At 37.3% G+C, this 19,731-nt stretch overlaps 1 protein-coding gene across 3 annotated transcripts in view; it reads left to right on the top strand.

Moving 5' to 3' along the window:
• nolo (ADAMTS-like no long nerve cord) overlaps positions 1–19,731 on the top strand; it is a 180,044-nt gene that overhangs the window by 157,651 nt on the left and 2,662 nt on the right. Inside the window, exons 8-23 of one of the 3 annotated variants that reach the window (XM_089080055.1) lie at positions 944–1,046; positions 3,014–3,112; positions 11,299–11,440; positions 12,072–12,156; positions 13,469–13,851; positions 14,655–14,784; positions 15,140–15,350; positions 15,783–16,102; positions 16,178–16,305; positions 16,397–16,561; positions 16,825–16,985; positions 17,187–17,276; positions 17,430–18,537; positions 18,620–18,702; positions 19,086–19,472; positions 19,553–19,706. In XM_089080055.1, the coding sequence (XP_088936181.1) occupies positions 944–1,046; positions 3,014–3,112; positions 11,299–11,440; positions 12,072–12,156; positions 13,469–13,851; positions 14,655–14,784; positions 15,140–15,350; positions 15,783–16,102; positions 16,178–16,305; positions 16,397–16,561; positions 16,825–16,985; positions 17,187–17,276; positions 17,430–18,537; positions 18,620–18,702; positions 19,086–19,472; positions 19,553–19,706 (3,749 nt within the window). Of the gene's footprint in view, positions 1–943; positions 1,047–3,013; positions 3,113–11,298; positions 11,441–12,071; positions 12,157–13,468; positions 13,852–14,654; positions 14,785–15,139; positions 15,351–15,782; positions 16,103–16,177; positions 16,306–16,393; positions 16,562–16,824; positions 16,986–17,186; positions 17,277–17,429; positions 18,538–18,619; positions 18,703–19,085; positions 19,473–19,552; positions 19,707–19,731 lie in introns of all 3 variants that reach the window. The other 2 variants (XM_089080054.1, XM_089080053.1) reach the window with 2 other exon arrangements.

The following is a 19,731-nucleotide window of genomic DNA, read 5'->3' as shown; positions in this document are numbered from 1 at the left end:
GAAAACCGTCAAAGATATCAGTCGAGAGTTTTAATAGAGAGAAGCTTTGACATTTAGATTCAAAACATTCAGCATCATATCAAAGCTACTCCTATCATTTATTCATCATCGTTAACAGTACGGAAATTTTCGGAACGTCAAAAAAGCTGCCAATGAGATAAATACAAAACAAAAGCTTACCGCAGCCAAAATAGGATTAATTTAAAAGCGTTATTTGAACAGTTGTTTTTACTTTTAAATTTTAGACAGAAAAAAAAGATATGCATGCTGATATTTATTGTTAAACATTTGAAATTATTTTTTTATATATTTGAAAGTTTATTTAATATTTACATATTTAAAAGTTTTCCATTATTTTTATTATATATCTTTAGAATATATAATTATATAATCCGAACGTTATGTCAGATGAATAGAATGAATAAATCTGCAATCGTGCATTGTTACGATGGAAAATCGAAGCAGCGAAAACTGCGCAAGATTTTTGGCAATCCCCGTGCAAAGTTCTGTTTCATGTTTTGGAACTCGACGACTCCATATTCCACGGCCCATAAGTAACAATAACCGAATGTGAAAAATGAACGTATTCACCGACGTAAAAGAACGAGAAACGTATCGATGAGAACACCAGCCGTATTTCGAACGCGTTTCAAGCAGCCATCCTGTCGCCTTCCTCAGACCATAAAACTTATATTGCGAACGTTGACGGCACGTTCATTTTTTACGCCGACTTTAAATAACGCAAGTGCGGCTGTCGCTCTTCTATCATCACCGACACGAAGAACGGAATGTTAATCGAGTTTCATTAGCACATGTAACTTTGCTATATGTCGAACGCGAACGGCTGGGTAACTTTGCAAGCTCTGCAACGAACTTAAACTCGGTATATTCCGCTGATACTGGCACCTTGAACGAGCTTCCTTTTCTCTCTGTCTCTCTACAGGTGGATGAACGGGGAATGGAGTGCGTGCAGCGCGAGCTGCGGCGGTGGTTCGCGAACGAGGTCCGTCTTCTGCACCGAAGAGAATGGGAACGAAACCACGAAGGTAAATCCGAGACAAAGATTCTTCAATAATAAAGTTTTCATTTAGACGAGTTTTCTCCTCGACTCAATCTCGATGGAGTTTGTGAGAAATTACTTATCTCTTAATAATGCGAAATATGTTCGAATTTCGAACGTGTTACAATATTTATGGGACAGCTCTGGCTGCCGATATTATTGGCATTTGTCATAAATTTAATACGTTATTACTTACAATGTCACTGTTACTTTTTATTACCTCTAATGAATATTATTAATTATTCGTCAAATAACGGTCTTCTCTAATTATTAAGGAATTTATCGAGGAAGAAAATTAAATAATTATTATTTTATATTTATAGAGAAAGCAGACTCTCAAGATATTGACCTGCCTGTGAGGCCAATAATAAATTATTGAAAGAAATACATCGTCACATTTTTATTAAATTCTTATGTATTCACGGTTTTTCGCAATCATTGTCATATCCTTTATATCTTTGACAATATTTACTAAGATTTAATCTAAATTTTGAATAAAGAATAGGTTATTGGACGTTTTCTATTGGTATCTTACAATTATTTTTTTAATTTTTATTTATGCTTGTTTTATGCCAGGGCAACATTTATTATACATTTTCTATTTTAATTTTAATTGTTCAACTCATATGTTTATTTATTTATTTATTTTTTATCGGCGATTGTATAATACTACTTCGAATATATATATTTTACTTTCAACCTCGATGTTGGCCTTTATCTAATTCTTCATTTATTTTTACGACAAAAATCAAGTCAACATTTATGAATTTATTGTATCATGTCTCAGTTTTTTAATTTGTTAAATTGTCAATTTCCATTACTGAAGAAAACTCTGTATAGATCGAATTATTTAGTACTTTGCGTTGATAAAGTCAATAACATTTATTTTATCTCTATTATTTGTTCGATAGTTGGCTTTTTTTGATATCTTGAAAAACATTCTAATTTAAGATTTCATAAGATTAAGTTATTTTAATCTGTCTAGTTTGCTAGAAATCAATATACAGTCACGCTTACAGTAATACGATTTTGAAAATCTCGCGGAGTGTGTTACCCCTCGCGTTCACCCTCGCTTAGAGAAATGTCTCAAATGCGGCGGTGCTTTTTACGATGTAAAGACAAATAAATCTTTCCGGAATAAATCTGCCAAGCGCGACGGAATCAGCGTTACGCGTGCACACGATAAAACGCCACATTTTTCACATTTCGCCACTGACGTTAGACACGCCGTAATTCCGTCGCGCTTCCGCGCGGACGGAACGTTAACCATTCCTCTCATCTCGCGGAATTTTATGCCGTACTTTCCTACTTGTCTGCGAGTCGCATTTACATACGCAGCCTGTCCCGCTTCTCGTGACGGTCTTGGAAGATCCCACGATCCCTAACCCAGTTCGGTTCGTTTAAACTCGAGGAGCTGCTCGCAAGTACACGCCGTCGCTCATCGTAAAACCTCCCTATCCGACAACTCGCACACACACACACACACACACACACACACACACATACACACATACACATATACTTACATACATACATATATACTATCTATATATACATATATATGTATATATAGATAGTATATGTTCATATTTCAAACATGCAGGATGTCCCACACAGCCTACTTACTCTAGATATCTTTCGAGAATTTATGTAGCATATTTATGACTGATTTTTTCCCCCGAAATATTTTTATCGCAATTTTTTAAATGTTTATATTGAATATTTCGATAATTATCTTTAAAACCAAATTTCTCGGAAAAAAAAGTATGATTCAACTCTCATTAATTCGTGAACGTACTTCAGTTTTCAGTATTGTATAATTCTATAATTACAGGTACCCTGCCCATTGTTTCGCCGATTTGCGAGAATGAGACATCTCGACTTCTCGCGAAAATAAATCTCGTTATAATTTGTTCACGTCTAATTACTAATATTAAATTCTTGTTGTTGCAGCTGCCCGATCATAAGTGTAGCAGCACGCACAAACCGCGTACTCAAGAGACCTGCAACACCGTGTCCTGCCCGATGTGGGAGACCGATAAATGGAGCGAGGTGAGGGTGCATGCGATTCCACGCGAGTAAAACGCGCCGGGATACAAGCGGAGACACGGTGCCTCGCTCGTATCATTTAAGAGCGAAAACGTTAAGCCTTCTCAGCCACAATCACGGATTTAGGTTCACTCGCAGGGTCCAACGTACAGTCGCAAACGTACACGCACACACACACACACACACACACACACACACACACACACGTCCATTCGCTTGCGCGTACATGCACACGTATACCGAGAGCACAGCATGGCACAGTTTGCTATCTCAACTACGAGTTTTACTGCAAAACGTACTGCCCACATGGAAACAGGGTTAATGGTTGTGCGCGATTTGCACGCTCCCTTTACCCTCTACGTAAATGTTACCAAGTTGTTACGTCTGTAAAATGACCGATTTGGATAATTTATATCTAGAAAATTATATTCTTAAATTCTACCATTTGCCTCTTATTATGTATTAAAAACGTAATAGAATATTAAATTAATGTCTGTTTCAAAAAAAATTGATCTTACGATAGAAATTTACTTAATCATTTAGTGAGTTTTAATTTCAAGCAATTTTTAAATCGCGTGTTTCTTCAATTTTTGAGATGGATTGTGTTAGTGGAAAAGATCATAAATATTTAAATACAATTTTTTTATATCATTTTAATCTGTAAAAAAGTCAGAGTGCTTTAATAATATTTGAATGTGCTTACTTAGTAATTAATTTTATTACGTATTAATTTTATTATTATTATTATTATTATTATTATTATTATTATTATTAGTATTATTATCAGTATTAACTTTATTAGATTTATCTTGATTTTATTTTAATATTATTTATTGATTTTTAAAAATGCAATAGACGGAAATAGCTTAAATTTATAATGACAAAACTGCTAATAGCAGTGATACAGTTAGCTCAAGTTTATATGATAATATTACTGGTGTGTCCAAAGATCTCGCAATTAGCAGACTCGATTAAAGGTTCTTCGAACAATCTCAAACGATACGCGCCGCATTATTCAAAGCTCGCGTTAATTTATCTGTAAATCCAGATTGCGGCGTTATTACACGCTTGGGCACAAACGCGTGCAGCAAGGAAGCCTCTAATTATAAAACTCTGTTTCTATCCGTTGCCCTTTTCGACAAGTTACAGCGTACGTAGCGTTTAAGGGCAAAGCAAATTAACAAGTACGCGCGATTCGCACGATGCGCTTTTGGCGACGGATACGTCAACGCGAATTACACGAGGATGCAGCTCTCCTCTTTCTGCAATCGCGATACGACCGCGTTTCTCCATTTCTACGAAGAGAATGCGATCTTCTCCAAAAGCCATGTATACAACCGTTGTAATTGCGAACGGACTGGCTACAACTGAATAAAGTATATATAAATCCGACTAAATAATTATATCCGACAAGAATGACGCTTGTAAAGATCTTTGTTAATAAAAAATAATGGGATTAAAGTTAATTTGTAAAACATTGAATTTAGTACTTCTTATTTTTTGTTATATTTACTATGAAGAATTTAGATTGATTAGTTATTGTACAGCTGTTATTTTTTAAGTAGAATAAGTTTTGCTTATTGGATTTCATTTTTATTCGATTCATTAAACATCAAGAAAAATCTTGACTATGCTCATTTTTATTCCGACTTTGCGTCATTTTTGAAGAATCACGAAGGACCAAACTACGATTAGTTAGATCTCACGATTAGTTATACGTTTGAATTCATCAGATCCGTTTTTTTAGCAAAAAAATTGCAATTTAATATATTATATATATCAATATTATCGACATAGTTATTGATATTTAATTATTATATAAAAAACATGAAATAGCATTGCGAATGATATCCGAATGTAATCGGATTTAAATGTGTTATTCAAGCGTGAATTATGAATCAACTCGCAAATAATCTAGTTTGCGTTTAATTTTGAGCAAACAACTCGTTTACGTAGCATGAAATGGGATAAATTTCTCATTCTTGATTAAGGCAATTTGTTTCTACCGCTTTACGTGTCAGAAAGATGCCTTCATTAAAATATATTTTAATCTTTCACCGACAAGCTGAAATTTTCCACTCGTAACGCATGGATCTCGTCTAAATAAATTGAAATAAAATTCTGTGATTTTTACATATGTTTATGTTAGATATTTTTATTTTTTTCTGTAACGCTTAAAATAAATATACGCATTATATTTATATATTAAAATTAATAATATGCAATATTACAGAAACTTATTTTTATACAGAAACTTTTATTAATTTTACAGAAAAAAATCAAAATATCTAACATATGTAAAAATTTAAAATTCAAAAAATTTCAATAAATTATATTAACTAATTTCGTATATTTAGTTTGCGTGAATATTTGCAAAGTAGATTTCTAATATAATTAATACAAGAATTTTTTTACTTGATGTAAAACTCTGAGGATATCTTTAAATTAGTAACAAAATATATCTATAAAATACATGTTGACATCCGAGCAGTAGAAAAACTATATATTAACTCAGGCAGGAACGGCTCTAATATCCGTTCTTTCCAAGATACTCTCGAAAGAAGCATCATGACTCAATAACTGGCTCGTACTTTTACTCTATGTCGAGAGAAAGAGAAAGCATATCTATTTACTCTTCTCCGAACACTCAGATGGTTGTATCGAGTAGCAGACGAGCGTGGATGAAACGGCACTCTTATTCGCGCCATCGTCGTCCGCCCCACAACTAAATCGGATTTTCTCGAAACCGAGGAATCGCGAATCGCCCAAGCGGAAAACATCGCCGTTGCTGTTCGCCGTCGCGGCGAATCCTCGGTGGCGAATCCTCTTCTACCGCTATGAAAGAGAATGCGGTAACACTCTCGCTCGAGGATATGGCGTAAAAATGGAGGCAGACTGTAAACTGTCTCGCTTCCTCGCCGATCCGTGTACGAATTACGTTTAAACCGCGCGAATAGGTGGACAGACGAGCGAAACGCGAGACTTGTCTCTATCTCCGCGTCTGCGAAATGTTTTCCGTGCTACCAACCCATCCAGCCATATTCCTCCTCGCAGAGTTCTTTGAGGACGCTTCGAGCCACATCAGCTACCAACATCAAACAGGACAATTTAGTCGTCAAATAACCGCCTTTCGACACTCCTCGCTCGTCTCTTTTCCGCTCGCCTCATTCCTCCAAATTCTCGGCTGACCTAGTGAAAGACAACCGCGTTGCCCTTCTTTCCATGGCAAAGCCAAAGTTAGGAGAGAAAGAAGGAAGGTGTATCGTAGAGGCGTGAAGAGCTCCCTTACCGGCTTGAAGAAGAAATTGAGACATTGCGATGGAGAGATATATAAATAGATAGAAGATACGTACATAAAATACTTGTCCTAGATACAATAACTCGCCAAGTGATTTAGAACAATATGCTATATTATTATAGTATATTATTATATATAAAAAATGATAACACATAATTTATTTGATAACGAGAGAAATCTTTCTTTCTATTTGCAGAGAAAAATGAGACATCGTTTTTTTTTTTCTCCAATAACGAATATCGGTATTTTTCGCAGATTTTAGTTGAGCAAAGTGCGTGACACGGTTACACGAAAAATTCCTTGCTTTACAGTTAAACGTCATACATACAAGGAAAACACGAAAGAGAAACAAGTCGATAAAATCCTTTTTTTTTCCTAATATTATTCCTCACCTAGTTCTCGCTTTAAATTCTGCGTTACGCGGATAAAATAAAATTACCATTTTCAAGAAGGACAATAAGAAGTACGCAAATACGCACATTTCTTCGAGAGTTAGCTTCGAACGTAGCTTCGAGCGTAGCTTCGTGAAGAGAAAAGAAGGAAAACTGTAGGAAAAAAAGGAGAACAAAAAAGCGAAGGAAATATAAAAACCGTTTTACTAAGAAAAGGCTCACGTGGCTCAACGAAGTTACTTGCGAAGTGCATGCATATGCATTTATAGCGTGTGCAAATAGTACATATGCGAGTGCGCACACGCTCGCGATCGATGCCTCGTTGATACGAGCATCGCATCTCGGGGAAGGTCGTCGCTGTCCGCGGCTCGCACACGCAAGCATTCGACGCCGATTTCTCCGAAAGTGTGCTAACGTTGCACATCGCCTGGATCTCGTAACGAATGCGTTTCAGATATCGGGGATACTGCCACGTCCTCCGATGCATCCCCGACGCTGCGACGCTACGACATCGCGGCGCCCGCGAACGTTTCGGCACCGCTTCCCCTGGCACGACGTTCAATGAACATGGTTTCTTGTCTACCCATCGGCCAACCCGAAAATCGAGATAGTTTCCTGGAGGCATTCCAGAACTTTGATTTCAGCACTCTCGAGATTTAATGCGCGCCCCTCGCGCATCTAGCATGACGGTCAATAACGGAATTGCAAATGCTTCTACTTCGCTAGATAATTTTGAGAATTTGTTCACAGAGATATGTAAGAATTGCATGAAAAATAAAAGTTTCAAGAATTTTTTCTTCCTTTTATTCTGTTCTCTTCAACTGTATGTATGTACGTTGGAACTTATTTTTTCCTTCCTTTTTCCGTCGGAAACATTTTTATTCTCATTGCAGAAAAGTGTAAAAGTAAGCGTGTTTAAAAAGATCTGATTTAGAATTAAATTAAATAATGATAATTGAAATAATCCTTATTCGAAATTAGATTCATCTTATTACAATTCTATTTCAGCGAGCAAGCTGTACATATTTTCGTTATTTTGACTTCGAAATTAAAATTAACGTTGTTTTAATTGAAAAAAAAAAAAAAAAGTAATATTTTACGTCTATCAACCGCGGAATGTAACTAGCCAGATTATGAAATACGTTTGAAAACGTAAAACATAAGAAAAGAGCTATAGAGAGCAGATGTGCCAGAGTTATCATAAAACGTCTGCATAAAACATAGGAAGCTCGGATAAATTTATGCAGCGGCAACCGGAACGCGCATATATGTTTCGTTTTACCAATGTTTCGCCCTCGCTGCGTGCGAACGCACGCAGTTCAAACAAGCACGTATTGTACGCAGTGTATGTACATGTATATTACATGCGCGATACATCATATCCGAACGGGTCGGTGACACTTATGCAAGTTTTCCGGCATATTTCTGGCACAACGTTCGACAGATCGTTCTCTCTCCTTCTCTTCCTCTCTCTCTCTCTCTCTCTCTCTCTCTCTCTCTCTCTCTCTCTCTCCTCGCTAGTCCAGTTTCTTGTCGCGATAGATACTTACCCTCTGAAAATCGATACATCCCCTGGAAGTCTTCCAGAATTTTCATTGTACGAATCGTCCCGCCGTTAGTTCCCTAGAGTCGCTCTGATTGCCTCGAAGTTCGTTATACAAAATAACAAATGACAGCGCGAAATGAAAGGAAACCTCGAAAATTAAAACATTTCAAAAGTTATGTACGCCCGTCTCGTGTCGCATTTTGTAACAAACGTGGGCCAAGCATGCGAGTTACATTCGGAGAACTTTGTGACAGATACGGGCGCTTTTTTCGAAATAAACTTTTGTCTCCCTATGGGGAGCATATTTTTTTAACAGTTATCAAACGTTTTTCACTTTCTTAAAATGTTATTCAAATTTATTCCGCACTAAAAGTGTCGCGTGTCTTTACATGTCTGACAACGCGCTGTACTTATCTACTTGGAATTCGTCCAACTCTAGATTCGGTCGGACGCACATTTCGGCCCTTGAACTGCGGTGCTTTGCACGAAAGGATTCAGTTCGAGGTCCTTCCCAAAATGACTTTGTTGTTTTTCAGATTGCTCATAGTCCGCATTAAATTAACGCATGGAATTTTAATATATATATTAAAATATATACCTATATTAAAATTCCATTTACAATTATATATATATATATATATACATTTACAATTATATATATATATATATATATATATATATATATGATGTTTTTAACCATTTAAAATATGCAAGAAATTTAAAAAAAAAACACGGAGATAGAAATGTCACGAGTTAGGAAAGACGTTGGGAAAAGATATTTATTTTTGGAGATAAATTTCGATGTTAGAAGATCTTCACGAATTGTAAACTATTCTTGTCCAGTTATAACGTTGTGAATTCCCGCTGTGGATAAAATAGCCTCTCATGATCCTCGAGAATGCAATCTCGTTGCATAAATAAGGACATGACGATGAACGTCCGGGAAGATAACAGTAAAGAATGGCGTTCGTACGAGTTTTCGTGAACGCTTCCCGTCTCTTGAGCGAACTAAAGTTTCTTGGCAGATACGTGAAAGGAAAAATCTCCGCAACTTCCCTGCGGAATGTAGACGTCATGCTTTATTCATGAGGTCGCTAAATGCGGTCGGTTGCACTAGATGTGTATTTATTGCGATATCCGTCGTGTGTAAGATGCAATATTTTACTGATCATGTACTACTAATATTAGATTATTTTATATATTAGATTTTTCTCTTTCTTTTTTTTTATCCTATTTACATAGAATCAATTTTAAAACAATCTCGATAGTGAACGCTTAAATCAATTATGATGTTTTATTAGAAATATATATGTTATTAGAAATATATATATATATATATATATTTTTTTTTTTTTAAACATAAATATATTATAATAATAAAATTTATCTATAATTTAATATAAAAACACATTTATAGATTGATCCCACTGATTTAAAACTATAAGATTTTGCTCAATTATTTTTTTTACAAATGTCTGAGAGCTATGTGTGCCACAACGAAAAAATATATTCGCGCGATTGGTAAATATAAGCGTATCGCGGCATCATATATCTCTATCTTTCGGAGAACGTTATTTGTCTCGTGTGAACAACGAATCGCTATCCCATTACGTTCATTCGCACACAGACCAATGAGTGCAGAATACCAGGTAAAGCGGAGTAAATTTTCCCAGTCATGTGCACGCAAAAGTGTGCGGTCCATGATTTATGGCGCTTCATTTCTGATCGATACACAATAGTCCGTCTCTGTCCGCTTTCCGGCAGCATCCCGAATGCCGCTCTTTCTGGTAGCGATACATAAAGGCTTCGTGCGCCCGTCAGCGTGGCGCGGTAATGATTTCATCCGAAGCTGCGCGGGGCACCGGGAGGCGTCGCTAGAAGACAGGAATTGATAGATTTCGCTCTTTTGTGAGCGGCTGGGAGCCATGCAAATATTGAACTGAAAGCACAAGGCTCCTTAAAGCACTCCCCCTATCGCTATCGAGACTCTTTCCGAGTTATATGGTTCGACCGTGAAAAGCAAAGACAGACGGAGGGAGATGAAGGATGAAGGAGGGCGAAGAACCCGGGATGAGAAATGGAATAAAGGGGAAGAGGGAGGAGAAGGGGAAAGTACAGTGTCTAAGTCTAGGTTTCCGCTTTTCCTTTCGTGTCACCTTTCCACCTTCCTGAACGATAGCTCTCACGTTCGAGCTCCTTCTTCATTGTTTTTCTTATCTTTGTCTTTCTCTTTCTCTTTTCTCGTCTCCCTTCTCTGTCTCTTTTTTTCTTTTGGCTTATTCTTTTTTCTATCTCTCCCGATACTCTCCTTTTTTTTTTTTACTTCTTTCTCGCCTTTTTTTGTTCATCTCATTGCGAGCGAAAAACTTTGAGAGCGTAACATGCCTCGAACGAGACTTTTCGACTTAGCTGAAATGAGAACCGAAAATGGCAATTCGGAATTTTAAATTAGGCTGCGCTTCGACATTAGTCTGCCCTGGAATGTGGTGTTTCATGCGAAGTTGCTACGTTGGTAACGCGCCGCGGATAGTTTCGATTGCATCTTTCCTTCGTAGTAAAGTGTAGTCTCGAATTTTATCTTCTGCTTTATTTTTATCAAACGAATTTTTTTATTCTGTTCTTATACAGATCACAGAAAAAACAAATTACAAATCGTAAAACTTTTTACTTTATGCTTTTTTATTAAAGAAAGCAAAAAAAAAAAATCAGAAAGCAAGAAAAGCAAAAAAGCAAGAAAAATATATACAAATGATATTAATTATTTCTCTCACTCGAATAGACGTGATTATCTTACGAATGTGACTATGTGACTTGTTAGAGTGTCTTTAACTGCGAATTTTACTATTCGAATTTTTATAAGCTGCGCGCATTATTCCTTGCTTTTTATCGAAACCATATTGCATCTTATCACAATTCTACGCGAAGTGTGCATTTTAACTTTTTATTTATGCAGTGCTCCGTGACCTGTGGTACCGGAATACGGACGAGGACGATCGAATGCAGAGATGGTGTTGGTGCCATCTCCAGGGATTGCGACCCCGCGGAACGCCCTCATACCGAGCAGGAATGCAAGACGAACGTCGCATGTCCCACATGTAATTGCGTTATGTCTAAGTTAAACTCGTATTGGCTCGAACGGCAATTTAATACGACGATCTGAAAATTGATATTCGATGTTTCCTAAGTTGATTACACGAAATTAGAAATTAAATTCTGTATGAAGTTTAAGATTGTAAACTCGCGAACTGAAGAGCAAAATTAATTTTATTAAAAGATCTTTGCCAATATTTCTATTACGTATAATTTGGGAAAAGAATACACTCTTTTTAATGTTCATGTTTCATATCAAATTTTATAATAATCAGATTTGCTATAACATTTCATTTAATATTTCTTATCGTTTAAAAATTATTAATAAATGAATAATCAATTTTTCTATAAAAATATTTTTGTGTTCTGAAATTATTTTGTTGACGGAAAGCATTGCAAAAAAATAGTTATACGATAGGTTCACGTACATCATGTTCCCATTAAATGTAAAATCTGTTTTAAGTGCTAGAAATGTCGAATCTCTTTTAAGATTCAATGCGCTTTATTATGTGCAAAACAAACACGCTTCAAAAATAAAAATTCCGATCGAGCTTGAAAAATTATCGAAAAACGCGTGTTACCATGTGTTAAAGGAATATATATAGAAAATGAGATAGCATACGAAATGTTATTTAGATGGAGACGGTATGACACAACCTCTGGTGCAACCGTATCCGGTGTCAGAGAAATTGATGGACCAGCCAATACCTTCCGAATCGACGTAAGTACCACTCTCATATATCCTCTAATACATGTATATTTTTCAATGTTCATTTATTCAGACATTTTGTAATGTATCTGCATCACAGATTTTGTTAATCTTGTTTTAAATAATTAGTATACTTATAATGTCTACTTATAATCTGACCTAATAATAATCCAATTGCACATACAAAAATTTAAAAAAAGTTAGAAGAATTTTTTTAATCACATCCATGCAAATACAATTATTCCTAAATTAAGATACAATATAATTAAGATTTTCTTTTATTCATTATTATCTTATCTTTGAAACTTAATGCATCAAATTATTGATTTTTGTTTCGTATTGAAAGTTTAAACCGAATTTTACATCGAATGATGTAAAAGTTATAGCTTCTTTTAGGATTATCTAATAAATTTAAAGTTAAATATTTTAGCGATAACATTGGTCAGTAATATCGATGAGATGTATATCGGTTTATAATAATTTTTTATTCATAACGGAAATTGAATAGCGTTTTGCGAATTTATCTTGATAGATATAAACAGGTGATATATTATCAAGTTTTATATTTTGCAATTTGATCCGGAGAATGTAAAGAAGCAAATAATCATGTTGTTTGATCTAATTTAAAATCCAATTTAGATAGTCTGCGAAGCGACCACCAAACGATTAATTCATCAAGTTCTCAGTTCGTATAAACTTTCCGTTTCGCTACAATTCTCACGGGATATGTAACATCGATCGCAATTCGAGAACAATGGCAGCAGCTTTAGAACAGCCATTATCACGGTAGCGAAATTCCATAAGATGTTAGACCTAGATTCTCTTCAGTCAGCGTTTATAACTTTCTCTCCGTGCGGTATTATCTGACAATTTTCTCGTAGCTTTAACACCCATAGCCCGTCATTCGACTCTTCCGTTATCAAAACCATTTCCTCTATCATAGGTCTATCTTATATGAGGATAAATGAGGATAAATGAGGATAAAAGTTTAATTGCATTTATACTTACGTAGTCATATTCACATGTTTATTCTGATAAATATTTGAATTATAATCTAATCTGCTAAACATGCAGATGTTTTTTTATAATAAAGAAAGCCTAAGCTTTTTTTATAATCTATGCTTATAAAAAATAATTTATACGCTTTAAATCTCTCTCATGCTCGCATCGAAAATGGGTGGCCGAATCTTAGACGCCCATCGCACTTTTCATTCCTCTGTGACCTAAAATCCCAGATACCAGAGTTTCCGGTCAAACTCGCGTTTTCCCGCCACATTATTCTTGACCTGAATCCGGTATCAATCGTGGGTACCTGGGTCTTCAGGTTTATCGCCGAGGATTGGTCCCCCTGCAGCGTCACCTGCGGGGAGGGTGTCAGGCATCGAGAGGTGCGCTGCAAGATCTACCTCGAGTTCAGCCAGACCATCGCCAAGCTGCCGGACAGCCAATGCTCCGGCCCGAAACCCGTCGAGACGGAGAAGTGCTTGATGGGGCCGTGCGGCTTGCTGGAGAACAGCCTATACAGGATCGTCGGCGATAGCGGATACGCCGAGTCAAGCCTGACGGATTCGTACAGTAGATCATCGGGTAGTTCCGGCGGAAGCGGATACGACAGTGGTATCAAGGTCGCCCCGGGTAGCGACGTGCAAACTACATACTCATGGAAGGAAACTGGTTACACCCCCTGCAGTGCTACATGCTTAGGAGGTAACGGATCGGACGACCATTGTTCGCATCCAAGATTGCTTTTGATAATATACCCGGACGGATAAGAGGTTGGGCTTTACCACCCGGGCGGTCCGGAGTTTCAGTCTGTCACGTATGGATTTTAAATGATGAGTAGCTTCCGCGTATGAAGCTCATCTCAAACGTTAATCTTACACTAATGAACGAGAAACAAGTATCTCGGGAAATTATTCAATTTTGAGAATATTCGTAAATTTTCATATCTTCAAACAGAACGCATGAAAATTTTGCTTGGTTATCAAGTTTTTAGATAGAAAGAGTTATCATAATATCAAAGAGTATACTTTTATTATTATTATGATAAAATATATATATATCTTTGTATTTATTATTACAGAGAGACATGCCTTTTGCATATTTATTATAGATGCCTCTTTGAATGAATGAAACAATTTAATAACTTCTTGTTATTTATCTTTCAATTTTCTACATGATATTAGTACATGGAGTATGAGAGTATTGCGCAGTCTGTACAAAGTCGATATTAATGATTTATCGAATAGCGAGGAGCGAAACGAATTTAACGTCGATGTAGTCCTTAATTAATTCGGAAAATCATACCGATGTCATTGTACAATTAACAGCGTTTAGGTAGTATAATCGTATTAAGATCAGTTTGTGTCGACTAACACGGTACAAAGGGATGAGCATACGCTTGAAGCGGATTATCTATCGTTTATGACGAATTGCGCGCATTAATTATATATGTGTATATGTGTATTAGTACGTACAATATATATATATATATATATATCTCTTTTTAGGTGTTCAAGATCTTATCATAAATTGCGTACGGGACGATACTGGGAAAACCGTGATGCCACTTTTGTGCGCCTCAGAAACGAAACCAGAAGCGAGGATACGAGTCTGCAACGATCATCCGTGTCCTCCGAGGTAAAGCAACATTGTATTTTATAAATAAATACTTTATAAATATGAATACTTTACGTATAATAATATGTCATGAAGAATAAGAATTTAGAAAATTTGATCTATTTTATTTTCTATATGTCGAAATTGTTTATTGGAAATTTCTTTTAGTCTATTATTTTTTTATTTTCTCATCTTTATATATTTATAATTATATTTAAATGATCTTTATCATATATCTTATATATTTTATATGATACATTACCGTACAATTTTGTGGCACATCGTATTCATGCGATTGGGAAAGGTTTAATTAATGTCACAATGCGATTCTCTGTGCGAGCTTTCTTGACAAATGTGTTATCGTCTGCGCCCGCAGGTGGAATTATAGCGAATTCTCCACTTGCATGAGCCCTTGCGGTATTGGTATACAGACACGTGACGTTACCTGTATCCACGAGGTGACACACGGCACCGGCAAAGCAGTGGCCGTTCCAAATTACATGTGTCCGCAACCACCGCCCGCCGACAGACGATACTGCAATGTCTGGGATTGTCCTGTCAAGTGGAGCACGGGGGAATGGGGGAAGGTATATGTTTGTGTACAAGCTTTCAACAATCTCGGGGAAAAAGCTCTTTGTTACACACGAAATAGTGATATAAACCACTTTCCTCATTCGGCGCACTAAAATGTCACGAGAGAATCTTCTCGATGCAAAGAGCCAAAAATTTTTATAGACAAAAATGATATAATGAATTCTGAGCTGACAATAAAGCTTTACTGCCGATTCAGAAAAAAAAATTATGTATGGATGTTAAAGGTTTCATTATTTTTATTCATTTTCACATTTTCCACAACGAGCGATGCTTAAATATTAAAGCTATCCGCTTAAAATTTCGAGATTTCTACCTAACAGCGGTGTGGCCTGTACTACAATTTGATTTATATATTATAGCTTAGAAAGCGTGTTCTAAAATTCTCTAAACTTCTTCGAAGATTTAAACTAAATGAATAATTTTAGTGCTCGAAAACGTGCGGTGGTGGTGTGAAGAGGCGAGACGTGATTTGCGAGCAGATAATGGCGCAAGGTCGGAAGCAGAATCGCGAAGAACGCGAATGCCCAGCTCAAAAGCCAGCCAGTGAGAAACCTTGTAATACTAGAGCCTGTCACGACTCGGACTCGAGCTCTCTCAATGTACCGCCGATTATCAGTAGCTTAAATATATCGTACAATCAAACCGATATCGGCGCGAAAATAGATTTGAAAATTGGCGGAATCGCCAGGATTTTTCAAGGGACGCCTTCTATCAAAATTCGCTGTCCCGTTCGAAAGTTTGACAAGTAAGTTGACAGATGCGATTCGAAGGTGCTATTCATTTGCGAATTAGGCAAGCTATAATAAACTATCGTTATCAGAACGCAGATCGTATGGACGAAGGACAACAAGGAAATACGAAAATCGAGAAAATTCAAGATTAGCAGGAAGGGAGCTTTGAAGATAATCGATATAGCTTCTTCGGATTCGGGAGTCTACGCATGTATTGGTAAGCGATCTGTTTCGCCTGCCACGCTCTATGTTCTATCCATATTTCAATGGGCTGCTATGAAAAATGCGGTATAATAATTTTTTAGCAGGAAATTCGCGCGCAGAGACGCAATTGATAGTGAAATTTCGCTCCAAAGAGCAGATAAGTAGCGAGGAATATTTACGACTCGGAAATTCCGTTCAGCTACAACGAAACGCGAATCTCGATTCTGCACCGGCGAATTCTGGCGAAAGTCCGTACACCGATCACGCAGGTAAGCATATTTTTCAGAAAAAAAAAAATTATTGACTTATACATTCACGTATTATTTATGTAGTTAATTATAATAATTAAGAAAATTATATAATAATAAAAATGTAGACAAATTTTATTAATTTCAAAATTTTACAAATAAAAAAATTTTACTTTATAGTTCTTTTTATAAGTTCTAAAATTGTAATCCCAAATTTTGAAAAAATGATAGAATTTATTAATAATATTTAGTTTTACTTGCACAACTTTGATTTGTTTTTATAGCAGCCTACGGAAATCGTTTTGATAGCGAAGATCTCAGTCACGAACGCGCGTTTCCGAGCAAACCGACGAGAAAACCACATCAGAAGAAGCAGAAAACCAGTCCCACTCCATCAGACGCCACGATGATGCACAAAGAGCATACTGTTACCTCTCTCAACCAGGTACACGAAATAACATTCTATTGTCAAGATCATTTCTCACTGCGATAATCCGTTGCGTGTATCTTGACATTGCTTAACAAATGGTATGTGCATGAATTTCATCAAACTAATTCTCTGGTGATGGTTCCGTATCCTTTGCTTTGTACTCCTGGACTAACTTTCCTCGGTGTCGGCTATTTGGTATTTCTGACTATCGATCAGCCGGGATATCACGAATCCGTGGAATCACCCGCTCCATCAAGTGCTTCTACTCTTGTGCCGCACTTAAGCTACTTGATATCGAGCTTGAAGGTAAGACGTTAATTTGTGAACAAACTTGACGGAGTTATAACGCGCGCCTGTGTCTGCCTGTGTTTTCTAACTAAAGTTTTGACAATTTACTCGGCACATACACGTTATATACCATAAGATTTAAGTATCAAATATTAACGCGCTTTATGACAGGCCTATTGGCCGTTTCACAGCGAAGTAGCCACGGGTGGTAGTCGCAGGATCGCTTCCACATCGTTCATCGAAGATGGGCACAAAAGGGCCGCGACGACGAGGCGTAGAATGTCTAATCGAAATACCGATTTCACGTATCAAAGCGTAGAGAATAGCTTTGACAGTTTATATCGTAACACGGCCATCCCGGACGAGACCTTCGGTCCAGACGAGGAGCGTATATTTATCGACGTTGATCCTTACGATCTGGACGAATCTGTATTCGAGCTGCAGCACGGCGATGGCGTCAAGTCGGCGGCCGACGTAATGGCGAAAGTAGGTACTAAGCTTACCACGAAGCCCGATATCGATTATATCGAGGAGTCGTTAAAAAATGTGAAGCGACAGTGGCAAGAGTCGAGAAACGAGTACCGAGACCAGTGGAGCACCACGCCCAAAAGTCACGTTCAAAGCAGAATCACGACGGAATCTATCACGTCTCCACAAAACGGTGGAGTGGACGTGTATTATGTTGAAGACTCGAGCACGAAAAAGGAAATGCTCAAGGAGGGAGGCAGTTTCGCCGACGATAGTGATAAGTCCATCAATCATGGCGCTTATGGGAACTTGAGAACTGAAGATTCATCGACCGTCACCTCCACAATGATGTCTAGAAGTCTTGAAGATCGATTAAGGATACCGGAGTCGGATCATCGTAGTTTGAGCCACGCGAACAGGACAATCAAGTACAGCGACGCGTTCGACGAGGAGTTGGATAAGCGGAAAATCGTGCCGTATGTGGAAAATCACACGGTGGATTATACAATCGTGCGATTTCCGGCTACTAGAGACCTGGAAAATAGAGCGAAGGAAGACTCGACGTTGATAGATGATCGGAGGTCGAGCGTTGTTGGGGAGAATCCTGACGAGAACGTAAGAAATTTATCTCGCAATCGCGAGGATCACACTGGCTCCATAGAAAAGGCCTTCTCAGATAATCTAAAAGAAATATTTAGAGAGGAGCAACGTTCGACCGATGGAGATAAGCCCGCGGACGTTTTGACCTCCACAGTAACAAGAGAGGACGATACAACGAAAGATCCCGCTGTAGAATCGCTCGCTGAATTAGGTAAGATTGTCTTTGTCTAATTTACATTGTTTTGATAATGTTTGTAGTGGTTCAATAATTAAACGAAGGACTTATAATGCAGCTACGGATAATGTTCTGGTGTTCGAGTGGGTCACGACCGATTGGTCGAAGTGTTCTCAAACTTGCGGAGGAAGTGGATTCCAAGTAAGACCGTTTTTCTTAATTGTCGTTAGCTTGAATTAGAGAATTTACAATTTCTTCGACTTAATTCGAGAAAAAAAATATTTTAATAATTATTATCATTGTTAAGCAATTGTCTAAGAAATGTCTGAAGCGATAAGTAATTTTAGAAGACATAAATTTCATGCATTTCATGATATATGATCATATTCATTCATTTCGTAATATTCACTTACTATTTTTCACTTACTATTATTTAACACGCTATATAAACTTTATCAATAAAAATTTATATAAAAAAAAAAAAATTAAAAGGATAACCACATTCTAATGAAAATATTTAAAAGATTTATATTGAGATATATTTCTACTAAATATTTTTCTATTAAAAATATTTGTATCCACAGATGCGAGGTGCACAGTGTACAGTTCGATCGACGAAGATTGATGGCAATTCCACGCGCGTTTCGCCGAGGACGGTCATCGGTCAGACGTTGTGCGAGGACGCCGGATATCCGGTACCTCAGAAGGTGAGACCTTGCGGAAGTGGTAAGTGTCCTCAATGGCACACCACGGAATGGACTCCATGCGAAACGTCCAGATGCTTCAATTGGAAGACGGCAATGCAGAAGCGTGATATTAGCTGTCGTCTAGTGCACGACCTAGAGGATGGTCACGAGAACATTACATTACTTGATCCGAGCAAGTGCGACGAAGCCACGAGGCCGCTACAAAGACAGGAATGTTACAACGATGCCTGCAAGGGCGTGTGGAGGGTTGGCGAATGGACCGAGGTAGATCAACAATTTTATTTGAAATATTTGGCTTAAAAAATTGTAAATAACGATATTTATGCTGACGTTTTAACGCGCAGTGCCCTGCGTCTTGCGAAGAAGATGGTATTAAGTATAGGATTTTACAATGCGTCTGGTTCGGCACGAAGAAACCAGCGGGAAACGCTTGTAGAGATATACCACGACCTCCTGTAATGAAAACATGCAGGGGTCCGCCTTGTCCTCAATCTACCGGTAGGTTTAACCAAGGTATATTTAG

Source organism: Pogonomyrmex barbatus, unplaced genomic scaffold (assembly GCF_055798465.1).
Source record: "Pogonomyrmex barbatus isolate J1 unplaced genomic scaffold, ASM5579846v1 scaffold3, whole genome shotgun sequence".
In the NCBI taxonomy this organism is placed as follows: Eukaryota; Metazoa; Arthropoda; class Insecta; order Hymenoptera; family Formicidae; genus Pogonomyrmex; species Pogonomyrmex barbatus.
The sequence above is the reverse complement of the archived record's forward strand: the minus strand, read 5'-3'. Positions and strand labels throughout refer to the sequence as shown.